Source organism: Panicum virgatum, chromosome 8K (assembly GCF_016808335.1).
Source record: "Panicum virgatum strain AP13 chromosome 8K, P.virgatum_v5, whole genome shotgun sequence".
NCBI classification, from domain to species: Eukaryota; Viridiplantae; Streptophyta; class Magnoliopsida; order Poales; family Poaceae; genus Panicum; species Panicum virgatum.
This window is the reverse complement of record NC_053143.1, coordinates 30,544,959-30,558,821: the sequence shown is the minus strand read 5'-3', so window position 1 is coordinate 30,558,821 and position 13,863 is coordinate 30,544,959. Positions and strand designations below refer to the sequence as shown.

At 41.9% G+C, this 13,863-nt stretch overlaps 1 protein-coding gene across 2 annotated transcripts; it reads left to right on the top strand.

Moving 5' to 3' along the window:
- The first annotated feature begins 2,339 nt into the window (after nucleotides 1-2,339).
- LOC120644392 (uncharacterized protein At1g05835-like) lies at nucleotides 2,340-3,181 on the top strand. 2 transcript variants are annotated; one of them, XR_005663698.1, is made up of 3 exons: nucleotides 2,340-2,444; nucleotides 2,566-2,958; nucleotides 3,011-3,181. XR_005663698.1 is itself a non-coding variant. In XM_039921017.1 (2 exons), exons 1-2 carry the CDS (start codon nucleotides 2,387-2,389, stop codon nucleotides 2,889-2,891), a joined length of 384 nt encoding a protein of 127 aa, XP_039776951.1. In that variant the 5' UTR covers nucleotides 2,340-2,386; the 3' UTR covers nucleotides 2,892-3,181. The 2 variants fall into 2 exon arrangements, 1 of the variants encoding a protein (XP_039776951.1); XM_039921017.1 differs by having other exon boundaries at nucleotides 2,566-3,181.
- Nucleotides 3,182-13,863: the final 10,682 nt, after the last annotated feature.

Below are 13,863 nucleotides of genomic sequence, written 5' to 3'. Positions count from 1 at the left end.
GACATGGACGACGTAGCCGGCCTGGACGTCGACGACCCAGCCGGCCTGCATGCTGATTTGATCGTTTCAACCAGGAAATCGATCCGTACAGCATTGAAGCAATTTTTTTTATCAGCCCTATTTTGATCCGGTCTGAAATACAATGTCGTAGAGCATTTGGGGTCCTACAATCTCGGGAGGGGGCGATGGCTAGCAGCGGCGCTAGGCAAAAGTACCTAGCTGAGGGGCGCCAATAGCTAGCGTTGAACGATGGCTAGCCGGATGCAGTTTTTGTTGGATACGTTTTCTTGGGGTTGTTTTCCTTTTTTAGTTAAGGAAAGGCAAATAGAAGAGCTCTTGGAGATGCTCTCGGGTCCAAACAGGGCCTCAATATGGCACGAATACATGCATGTTATCATGGAAATGACTAGCAGACACGATTATACCTCACGGCCCGACCAACACAATGGTAGCCAAAGGGCTAGCTAATATAGCTAGCTTGAACAACGGAGAGAACGCACCAAGTTAGAAAAACGAACCTAGCAAACGAAACATTACTCCTAACAAACATGCGATGATTGTAAACACATTTGAGTCGAAAAGGATCATGCGTAACTTAATTATTATCCCCTCAGGCTCAGAGTCATTAAGCATACCATAGGTACCATACCAAACGCTGATTCCAGAGCATCTATCCACCGAAGCATCTGCTTTTCCCGAATAAGAAATAGGACAGCCATGATGATGAATTATACAATGCCCACACTTTAGTCATCAGTAAGGGACAACGTTCTAGAAATTTGCTGCAAATAAAGGCACTCGGGGCACCTGCCCTTTCAATACATCTAATTTCAAATGAACCGTACTAGCATATTTAAATAACTGTAAAAGGAAAAATTAACAAAGGAAACATCAGACTTTTGGGGCTAGCGTAAATTATTATTATATATACCTACGAAATTTTAGTACAAATTAAAACAGACTAGCCAGTTACTAGATAATTAATCAACAAATATTGAGTCCAAAATTGATGTTTTAGTTCACCACTTTAAATCGTGTAAGCAAAAGTATATGTAGTTTTCGTTTTGTCACATGCAGAAGGCAAAACTAAGCTGATCGTTCCACCTATTATTGACTCAACTGAGCTTATTTATTCCTCGAAGCTTAACATGCATAGCGTGCCAACCATGCAAATTCTTATTCCGTTATTCCAGTGTTCCCCATTAGGATTTATAAGATATTCCGCGCCTCGGCCCTGTACACTCTTTGCTAAAAAACCACACTACTACAGAACCAGCCCTAGCCCTCGGGACTACGACACTACACTCTTTGCTAAAAAACCACACTATTACACTACCTCATTAATTTTTCAATTATATGTCCAATTTTTTGATAAATCAAAATGCAATGTTAAAATGCCAATGTGCTTATACTTTAATGGATATATTCAAACATCGAACAACCCAAAGAACACATTCACGATTTCTTCATGGCTAAGAAAATGATTAGCTAAATATACTAAAAGTTAAAGGGGAACTATTACTTTCTTCTCTTGATGGTCGGCCTAGATTCCAGTTTTATTATAATCAAGCTAATAAAGCACGGAATGGTTTCTTAATTGGAAATGCCCTTGTTTAAAACAATTGTTAGATAGTTCACATCAACAGATGTATAATTGTATTTTAGGTACCACCTAAGTTGTGAACTCTCAGCTCCTAAGGTTCTTTATGGTGGAACCTACCCACCAAGATTCGAGTCCTTGACTCGGCACTGGTACATGCATTTTTCTGGATTTCTAGAATTTAACCGGCGGTATTGTTTCAATGGTTGACGACATGCCCGTCGATAGTGAGACACTAGTGGCGACTTTGTCGATCTCGAGGATTTGTCGGTTCAGTCACTCGGAGGTGCTCATAAGGGGGGCGTTGTGTGCGTGTATTCATAGGGCCAGGGTTAGTGTGTGTGTTTTTGTGAGTGTCTACATTTGTACTGTGTTCCGCAAAAAAGGTACCACCTAAGTTAAAGGGAAACTATTGCAGTCCTTGAATGCAATGTTTTAGTTAAAAGTAATCAGCAAGGAAGGAATGAACTAACATGATCCATTTTGTTTCGTATATATTTCCTTTGTTTCTTTTGCTACTTGCAATGACCATCATGGATGTACTTAGCTATGAAGGAAAGGAGTGATCGTCATATTATATGCGAGGAACCGGGGTCTTCCAAGTTTGGGTCAATGGAGACACCAAGAAAGCGACCACCAAATGCAGCAGTAAAGATTCGTACTGATCGCCTGAGGGAGGGCCGGAGCCTCGGTTCCTGTATCTATAAATAGAGAAGAGCTGTACAGCTTCCACACAGAAACCAAGCAAGAAAATTCTTGTCTACAAAGGCTGAACAAGAAGAAACCATGGCTACTGACCTCAAGCTCTTAGTCATCGCTCTTTTCTTCTCTGTTTCTCTTCGAGGTATGGGCGTATGGCATCCAAAATCACCAGCTGCTTGTCCAAATTTTTATGCTGATTATTGCTCGTAGCCTCGTACGTATTCCCGATATATATTTACTATTTTTATATACACGAGTAACAGGTGCAAATGGCGAGAGATGCGGCACCTCCAGCATCCAGGTGCAGACTATCAACACGGGTGTGATTGTGTCCGGTGGTGACACGATGTTCGAGGTCGAGGTGAAGAACCTTTGCCCGTGCAGCGTTAGGAACGTGCACCTCAACGGCGGGGGCTTCGCGACCACGGTGGCGGTCGACCCAACCGTGTTCCGAGCCGACGACGGAGGCATGTACCTGGTGAACGACGGCGAGCCGATCTCGAGCATGGGAGTCGTCACCTTCCGTTACACCTGGGACCACTTCTTCCAGATGACTCCCAGCAGCTTGGAGGTCGACGAACAGTGCTAGCCCAAGCAAAGTAGCTAGGCAGCTGGCTAGTTTCCCTTGGTGGAATGCTGAGCGGCTACGTACTGTACCGTATATGTTGAAGTTATCATCTTTGATACAGTGTTCTACCGGATAATGTGAGTAAAAAAGTTTAGAGAGAGAGAGGTCCTCAGCTCTAGCAGTGTTTTATAGTTTTGTTAATGCGTAAGTGCGTGACAAGGTGTGCTTGCTCAGTATAAATACGAAGGCATGCTAAATTTTACTCTGTACATCGTTCATAATTTGGCTGACGTGAACTTATTTGTTGGAAAGTTGTTTTTTACTGAGACCAAGCTACTTGGTCAGTCGTTAGCTCTGATTACCACAAGCTTTGGATGATTGGTGGACTTTTTTAGTTACTTTGTTCAATACATGTGTGTATATCAGCAATTACATTTTGAATAGGAAATTCAGATATTAAATTTCTTTAAAACCGTTTTGCAATCATTCAAAAACTATTTGCACCCATGTATATAACTTACATTTAAACGTTTATTTTGAGTGCATTTCACTTTTCTTGATATGTAAAAAATGGATTATATGAACAAATAGGACAAACTAACTCAGGAATAACATAAAAAATTATTTGTTCTCCTAATAAATTAAATATTTTTAAATCAGAATGCATTTCCAGTTCAGCTTAATTACCTGGCTCAGTTTGCTTGGATGATAGAATTGGAATAAATAATTGTTTAACCAATTATCTAAAATTGTTAAGCAATCATCTTAGTTAAAAATAATGGGATCTAAATCACTCTGATTGGATATTGAGAATAGAAAAGGATACACCAGTACAAGGGGATAGTGGACCCAAACTATTAAGGAAGACAAATAAATTAATCCTTGTCCGAATGGATCTATACTCTAGTATTGCAATCCAGTGAACGGCAGAGAGCATCCGCATATATACTTGAAGGGGCCCAAGCGTGCTGCTCTGTCATTCTACCTCATCCATACACATTCATGCAGGGATTGATGCGCATAATAATGATCACTATTGAAGATGTAAGAATGAGGTGACTATAATGGTATGGAGATTATTTGACAACGTTTGAATCAGCAGTCTCTACTGGAAAATGGTGCTCAGCACTGGTTGAAAAAGCTATTTAGTGCCGGTACAAAAGAACCTTTAGTATTGGGTCATGCCACCAGCCGATACAAGGCGTAAAACGTCAAAAAGCATATTTCAAATTCTGAAAGTTGTAGGTCACATGTCATACTATTTTTACGCAAAATACAAGCACAATAGATTGTCGGCGCCTACCAACGTCATCACTGGGGAACAGCGATGACGCACGCAGACACCAAGTGGGGTGGCAAACTACGAACAAATCCGCAAGTGTATGGAATACCGCTGTAGCATTTTATCTAGGAGTATACCGGGGTGTCATTTATATTTCTGCAGGGAAGACGGTGAATGAAGGTATATAGGCTAGTTGATGAACTTTATCTAGATTGGATATTCAATTGCATACACCCGACTGATGTTCTCATTCTCCTTGTTCAACCAGGCCTCACGCATCCTTGCCCTCGAGCACTTCCGGCAAATCACCATGGGTGTGGCAGAACCGCCCGAATTAATCTAGCTCAAGTGCGCTAACCATCACCATAAAGGTAATTCCGGATAACACACTTCAAACGGAGTAATTTGACAGTCCAATCGGGTAAAGTCCCGATGAAACCACTTGAGCTGCGATCGAAACCCAAAGCTTTACGTGCAACTCACACGACGATGAGTCCAGAGAGTACAACATTTCACAAATTCTTACATCACAGAGTCTTAACTTAATATTACAAACCAAGTTTGAAATCTCAGAAAAGTACTTGAAAGTCAAATCTAAATTAGTTCAGAGTTCAACTGTAGTGGAAATAAAGCGAGTTCTAAACGACGATACAAGATGTCATGATGAAGCCCATACATGACATCACTCGGCATTGTCCTCATTGGCCGGAGTCGGATCCCACTCCACCGACCAACTAGGAGGTAAAGTACACGGCCAAGTCAAGCTAGCTATCTGATATTCAAACATATCACCTGAAAACAAAATTGAGCCATAAGCAAGGCTGAGTATACTAATACTCAGCAAGGCTTACCCGACTATGGGTATACTTAGCCCACTACCTAGACAAGCAAGACTTTTGGCTGGAGGGTTTGTTTCGCCGAAAAGCAACTAAGAGTAAATCCTTAATTTCTAATTTTAGCTTCAAAATTTTAGTTCAGTTAACCATTCCAAGTGATCATCTATCCAACAGCATACATGGTGGAAAATAATTATTTTTCATCATTCAACCATATTCATCATCATCATCATCATTGTCCACTTCTTACTCTATGTGGCAAAAGGGTTAAGAAGTCTCAATAACCGCGAGAAATGGACGATTTGAATCAAATTTGTTAACCTGGCCAGGCAGACCTAAACACACGTATGGAAACCGAGTCACCCACGCAACATTTCCCCTTTCTTTCTGGCTCGTGGATCAGGGTCACCATCCTCGACTACAGAGTACAGAGACTCTGTACCCTCATGTGCGCGCATGAGAACAAGTTCAAAGAGGGTGAGGGAAAAGTCCACTCCCCGGTCCGATCAGGTACTTAAGCTTACCGATTACCATATTTCTCGGCATGTGGTTAGTACGTTCAAACGCTTAACCACCAATACCACACACCGCGGCCTTAACATTTTTCACTAAACAGACAGGGCATAAACAAGTACCATAGCCCCTCCCATGGACCTTATGATTGCAGCATGTAGTAGACATTCAACTCCTATAAGTTCACGAGTAATAGGAAATCACTCGACTTCTACCGAATCATTAGCTTAGCTATCTAGCGACCTAAACCTACACGTGTTTAAACATAGGTACCTAGGATCATACAACTAAGGTTTGAATCAACTCCTATAAACTGAAATGCACAAGTATATAGAAATAATAAGTTGCATAAAGTTGAAAGTAACAGGTCAAGCTCCGGGGCTTGCCTTCCTGAGCGTAACTAGCCTTGAGCTCTCCCGAACTTTGGTTCGGATCTTCTACAGCTTTAGTTAGATTTACTTGAGCTTCACTCTACTCACTCTCGGACTCTGGCACCCGCTCGTATGTTCCGTCAGCGAGAGTAGTCGTATCTATATAAAATGCTCATGCATGAGTTGTATTGATGGAAAAATGTAAATAACTATTTACAGCACCACTCAAGTTACAACTATGAAATAACCTTACTATCATTACAGGGGCATTCATTAATTTAGTAGTTAATACTTAATAAATTTCACTAAACTCATTAAGCAAGTGAGTGTTGTCATTTTAAAATAGTCATTTGTCAAAAGTGAACATGGATTGAACAAAACTGCTACTAGGGATAAATTCTGGAGGTGAAATTTTTGTGCAGAGCACATTACGTGAGTGCAAACTTACTGTCAAAGTTTCACCCATTTTCATCAAGCAGATTAATCATTAAAAGTAGAGTAAACTGTTACTGCTAGAATCAAGATTCATTTGTACAGAACAAACTACGCAAGAACTACGGCTCAAAATTTTACTGAGTACTTCTAAACTTACGTTGAGTCTACTGTAAATTTTTCAGATTTTACGTTGCAAGTTACAGAGCATAGAAAATAAGTCAAGCTAAATCTATATTAATACAGATTTATTTATACAGACAGTTCCACTCAGTTTCTGGGTCTCAAACTTTTCCAACGTGATCATATACTCAAATAAGTCCGCTGGTATAAATATGATAATTTTCTAAGCAATAAACTATTTATTTTAATTTATAGTATTTATCCATGGTAAGAAAATCAAATGAGCAGGTTCTACTGAGCCAAAAACTCCTAAACTGTTTCTGTAGCATCTAGGCATCAAGTTAGTATAGCACCTAGAACAAAAAGATCTATGCATATATGGCATAAAGCAAGATCTAATGAAACCTATAGCTAGGGACTTGATTTGGTGTTGAAATTTTTGCACAAGGCTACACTGCTGGAGAATAAGTTTCTGCCCAAAAATAATGTATAGATATTGCCTACAACATGAGATACAATTAAGGGCTAATACAACTAGCTTTAAAACACTATTAAGCATAAATCCATTTTTGCAGCAAAAACTTTCTACTAACACACACCATATTATGACTCCACCACATAGATATACTCACAAGGATTCCAAAAAGTCCTCATTTGCTATTTTATGATTTTTCTACAATATACTACAAATTTTCAAAGTTTCAGCTAGTTTCTCAAAAAAGACCCTAACACTATTCATATGGGTCTATGGCTGAGCAGATAGCCCCCTAGAATTGCTCCTATTGTTGCACGAAGTCCTTGACAAAGATTTAGAGCAGAGGAGGCGCTGGGGAGCTCGATTCCGGCGAGCTCGCTCACCAGAGGCGAGGGGGAAGAGGAGGAGGAGCAAGAGGAGGTCGCTAGCTACCTCGTGGTGTGCTCGGTGTGGGTTGGGACGGCCGGAGGCGGCTCACTGGAGTGGAGCAGGGGCCGGCGCCCGGTCTGTTCGGCGGCGGTGGCGGTCCGGCGGCGGAATAGGGGCGCGGCCGGGCCGAGGAACTTCCTGGGAGCAAGGGGGAGGTGGCTGGGTGGTTGGTTTGGAAGGAGGGTGGCCCGAGGTAGGGGTTCCATGGCGAGTTGCCCACGGCGGCGGCAATGGTGGCCAGCAAAGGGTCTCTGGGCGCAAGGAGGAGGGGTTTTCGGTTCTTGGGGTGGAGGGGGGAGGGGGGTTGAGGAGTGGAGAGGGAGGGCGAGGAGGCTTGGCCTCAAAGCAAAGGGCCTGGCCGAGTTAAGAGGAGGTGCGCGGCGCAGGAGTGGCATTAATGGCCGGCGGCGTCGCCACGACGCTGTCGCCGAGCGCTCGTCGCGTGGTGGCGTGCGGAGGAGCACTCATGGCCGATCAGCGGCGGTCGCAACGGCGGTGCAGCAGTGGCAGCAGGCGGCGGCAGGGGCAGCAGCGCGGCCTCGACAGGGAAGCGAGGTAGCAGTGGTGCAGCAGGCGCACGTGCGGCATGATGGCCTGCTCGGCTCTGCGCTCGGGAAGTAGGAACGGAGCAGAGGAGGGATGAAGAGAGGGAGAAAGAGGGAAAGGCCGAGGTTTGACTGAAATTTACTCAAATTTTTTTGTGGAGCTACGAAAACCTTTCAACATAAAAGTTGTAGATAATTTAAAACTCTACAACTTTTATTTTATGCAAAAGTTCATTTGAACAATGGTTTAAAAGTTATTTTAAATTTTTGACCATTAGGATTTGAATTTGTCATCATTTCATCTGAAATTTTCAAATTTTGAACCTAGCTTCTATAGTAAATTCACATAGCATTACAAGAGGGATATGCATAGACTTATTTTGTCATTCATATTGGGTTGATTATAGATATTCCAAAGGTACCCTCTATTTGCACACATACACATGCATATGCACACATACATACATACACATCCATGCATATATATAAGAAATGCCTTGTTTTAATTTAATCTTGGCTATTCTGTATGATGGCATGGTTAAGATCTCGAGTTTAGTGTTTGAAACACCTGGGGTATTACAGCCTACCCCCCCTAAAAAGAATCTTGTCCCGAGATTCGGGTGAGTAAAATTAGAGTGGAACGTACGTGTGCCTTGGAGTGAGATTAGGAAAACATGAAAATTTTGGTTTAGATAACTTTCAGTGTCCCACGTGGCTGCGTCTTCGGTAGGGTGACTCCTGAGGATCTTATACATACATAATTGAATAGTTGCACTGGCACATGTGTAGCATGGAAAACAATGGGATCAACTATACTACAACTTGAGGCATTTCTTTTCTCAGCTTGATATCTTATTACGTGGCATAAGCGAGGTTTTCTCAAGACACTCTTGCTGAAGGATCTTTTATTTGACGGAGTTAGTTCTTGTTTTGAGAAAAATAATGTATTATGGAAAAGTCAACATGCCAGAAGATTGATGATACAATGTGGCAACTTATGCTGCAATTATGTTGTTGCAATGAGGTAACGCACCCATGGGATGTACGTTTGAGATGATACAATGCATGGATGCGATGACCTATGCATTGATGAAATGATGCACATGGCGTGTTGCATTGGTTATGATGTGCCAGTCATGATGCATAACTGATGGTGCACATGTTGGAATGCATGTTAGCAACCGTGGTAGTCACACACCCGAATTAGAACCTAAGTCATCACATTATGCAGGTTGCAAAAAATAGATTGTCGAGGAGTTGCTACCGCGGACTATGATACCAGCGCTCACCTAGTGGCACAAGCGTATGGCTGCAGCACATACGAGGCCCTAGGTCCCATCGCAGCACCATAGATTAGTGATGAACACCACGACAAGGTAAAAATATAGCAAACTGAATAATGAGCATGGCTACAAAGGAAGATAGGGAGCCTGTTCACACAGAATCGCGCCAACACACTTGAATGCGCTAGAATGCGCGAACGATCGTCAAAACCATCAACACCCACGAACCCCTGGGCAGGCCGGTCTGACCGGTGCCGCCGACCGGTCTGACCGGTGCAGGCAGGGCTTTGCTAGAAACCAAGAACAGCGAGCTCGGGAGGGACCCCGTCGGAGCTCGTGAACGTAGGGTTGCTTTGAGGTCGGCAGGCCACTCAGAACGTCTTCAAACACTGTCGAGACGAAGGAAGAAAGCAATCTAGGGTTGGAAAAGGCTAGGGTTTGAGATGTAAAAAGTAATGCGATTTTTGTATTGATTCGATTGGGAATAACCTCAATTGGCCTTAACCTTTATATTTATAGGCCGGGGAAGACGTACCCCTTCACGAGTAGGATTACATAAGGATTCTTCACAAAAAAAACTAATTCTACTCGGACTGTACAGACTTAGACCGGTCTTACTGGTCGGCCCGACCGGTCAAACCGGTCGGCCTCGGTAGGTGCCAAATTTTGCTGTCAACATATGCCCCCCTATTTTTTAGTGAGTTTACAAGCTAAAAAGCAAAAAAAAATATTCTATACAACACTAGGGCCTAAAAAATACTGCTAAGAACAATTTTCATGAATTGGCCGTCTCTTCTTCATGCATCTTGCCACACACTAGGGTAGAATTTCTTCAAATACTTCCCATTGATAGCTATAGGTAGTCGATCTCCTTGCAGCGTCTCCATCATGTAGGAATTCCCGAAGATAACTTTAATAATTCTATATGGACCCTCCCAACTCGGCGACCACTTACCAAACTTATTGCTTTTCATCCCAAGAGGCAATATTGTCTTCCAAACTAAATCTCCAACCTGAAAAGATTTATCTTTTACCTTCTTGTTGTAAGCTCTAGCAGCCCGAAGCTTGTCCTTTTCAATTTCTTTCAAAGCCTTCATTCGCTTGTCGGTCACTTCATCAATGTTATCCATCATTGAATAATAATAATCAACGGCGGAAAGATCATTTTGCTTAGCCAATCTATAAGCGTCTAGATTTACCTCAACGGGTAAAATGGCCTCTTGACCATACACAAGCTCAAAAGGGGTAACCTTAGTAGCACCATGATGAGATATATGATGAGCCCACAATGCTTCGGATAACACCTCATGCCACCTCTTAGGATTTTCTTCTATTTTCTTCTTGATAAGTTTGATCAAAATCATATTGCTTGACTCGGCATGTCCATTGGCCTGAGCATAATATGGAGATGAATTAAGCAATATGATCTTGTAAGATTCGATAAACGCGCGTACCTCCTTTGATATGAATGAAGAACCTTGATCCGTAGTCAGAGTTTGAGGAATACCGAATCTATGAATAATATGCTCAGTTATAAACTCAATCACCTCAATGTGTCATATTCTTCAAAGGAACTGCTTCGGTCCATTTAGTGAAATAATCCGTAGCAACCAACACGAAGCGATGCCACTTTGAAGATGGAGGATTAATTTGTCCAATAAAATCCAACCCACAACCTCAGAACGGCCATAGTTTAATGATAGGATGCAACGATGCAGCGGGTACCAATTGCAAATCTCCAAACCGTTGACACTCTTCACATCCTTTATAATACTTAAAGCAATCCGAAATCATGGAAGGCCAATAAAAACCGGCTCTCCTAAGCAACCACTTCATTTTAGGAGCCGATTGATGAGTGCCACAGATGCCTTCATGAACTTCTCCCATGGCAACTTTGGCCTGATCCGAGTCCAAACATTTGAGAAGCAAATCTTCGGCGGTTCGACGATAAAGTTCATTATCAATCAAAATACATTTAAATGATGCACGCCGAATACTTCTCTCCGCACCACGACTAGGATCTTTAAGATAGGAAATTATAGGAACCCTCCAATCCTGATCATCGGCCCTTTCCACAGCCGAATTGGTATTTTCCACTGACTGGGCGGTTAGACCGGTCTCTGGACTGGTCAGACCGGTCATGTCAACCGGTCGGACCGGTTCATCCAGAATCTGCAGCTCGGCTTGGATCCGCACCGGTTTTCTAATGCCGAGTTTTCCTCTTCCAACACTATAACCAGATGCTTGCTGAGCCAGAGCGTTAGCCTGTCCATTTTCTTCTCTTGGCAAATGTCTTATAACGAATTCATCAAAAGAAGAAATAATGTTGAGGCATTTATCAAGATATGCATTTAATGAACCATTATAACATTGGCATACCTTGGATACTTGCTGCACAACGAGAAGCGAATCACCAAAAACATCAACATGCTTCACGCCCATGGATTGTAAAATTTCCAAGCCAAATAGTAATGCATCATACTCAACTTGGTTATTTGTACAATATTCCTCTAATCGGTTTGAGAACTCAAAAACAGCACCACTCGGAGATATAAGGACAGCACTAATTCCTCTCCCATCATCACAAACCGATCCATCAAAATAAAACTTCCATGGTGTGCAAAAAATATGGCCGATTTCTAAATCATACTCATCATTAATCTGATACTCAACAATGTAGTCCGCTACGATTTGGCCTTTCATAGATGTCAAAGGTTCACAAGCCAAATCATATTCTATCAAAGCATATGCCCACTTGCCGATTCTACCACTCAAAATTGTCTTTTGCAATATATATTTTATCACATCGGTTTGACATACTACTATACAAGTACTAGATAGTAGATAATATCGCAATTTAGTACAAGCATGATATAAAGACAAACATAACTTTTCAATGAAAGTATATCTCGTTTCCGCATCAATAAGTCGTCGGCCTATGTAGGTAACAATATACTCCTTTCCTTCGGTCTCTTGAGTCAAAACAGCTCCAATAACTTTATCTTCGGCCGCTATATAAAGTTTAAAAGGAACACCTCTCCTAGGTCTTTAAGAACCGGCGGCGAAGACAAGTAATATTTAATTTTCTCAAATGCCTCTTGCTGTTTTGCCCCACAAATAAATTCAGCTTCATTCTTTAACTGAAGAATAGGAGTAAAAGCATCAATTTTCCTAGACAAGTTAGAAAATAAATCTTCTCAAGTAATTTACCTTTCCCAGAAACTTTTGCAAGTCCTTCTTGCAAGTAGGAGCCTCAACTTTCCTCATGGCTTCAATTCTTTTAGGATCAATCTCTATGCCCTTCTCATGAATAATGAAACCAAGGAACTTTCCAGCCGATACTCCAAAAGCACATTTGAGTGGATTCATCTTCAAACCATACCGACACATCCTTTCAAGAGCAAGTCTTAAATTGGCTAAATGAGAATCCAAACTGGCTGATTTAATAACAATATCATCAATGTACACTTCCAAGATGACACCGAGCAATTCATGGAAGATTAAATTCATAACTATTTGATAAGTTGCACCGGCATTCTTCAAACCAAAAGTCATGACCACCCACTCAAACAAACCAACAAATCCGGGACATACAAAAGCCGTTTTAGATGTATCTCCCTCGGCCATGAATATTTGATTGTAACCCGCGTTACCATCAAGAAAGCTAATAACATGATGTCCCAATGCTTCATTAATTAGCATATCGGCTATAGGCATAGGATACTCATCCTTGGGAGTAGTTTTATTGAGATCTCTAAAATCAATACAAACACGAATCTTGCCCGAATCTTTCTTTTCAACGGGCACAATATTAGAGATCCAATCCACATAACGACAAGACCGAATAAAATCATCATCTAATAATCGATTAATCTCCTCTTTAATTCGGTCATAAATACTAGGATTGAAACATCTAGCCGGTTGCTTATAAGGTTTAAAACAGGCTTTGATTGGTAAACGATGTTCAACAAGATCACGACTCAATCCCGGCATTTCAGAATACTCCCAAGCAAAACAATTGATATATTCCTTCAATAACTTTATTAAATCGGCTTTAAACTCAGCCGATAAATTTTTGTTTACAAAAGTTGGCCTAGGAACAGTACCATCACATAGATCTACCTTTTCTAAAGGATCAGTTGATGTAAAACCTTGGCCCAGCTTGTCCATATCTTCTGACTCTTTAATAGTCTCACACATATCGTTCGTACGCACCCGATAGTGCTCAATGCGCTGCTGGAGCCACTCTGCGTTGGACCGGTCTGACCGGTCTGGACTATCGGTCTGACCGGTCGGCTCTGGTGGCCGATCCGAAGAAGACCAATCTGACCGGTCGTGGGACCCAGTCTGATCGGTTGTATCTGAGTTGCCTGCTGAACTCATCTTTACAGCATTAAATGATTTAGCCAATTTTCCATCGGCTTTAAAGTAGCAGGAACAAAACCTTCCTTGGTGCAACTGATAAGCTCAAAATCGGACAGATCCAAGCCCAATAAGCATTTGATGTTGTCATTGGCACCAATGGAATTGGAATCGGCGGTAGCAATGAAGGAAGAAGTATCACCAGGTACTATCTCAACCTCATCGCCGATCCACTGAATAAGAAATTGATGCAAGGTAGACGGAACACACTATTGGCATGAATCCAATCACGCCCAAGTATTAGGCTGAAGTTACCTTGCACCTTCGAGACGAAGAAAGCTG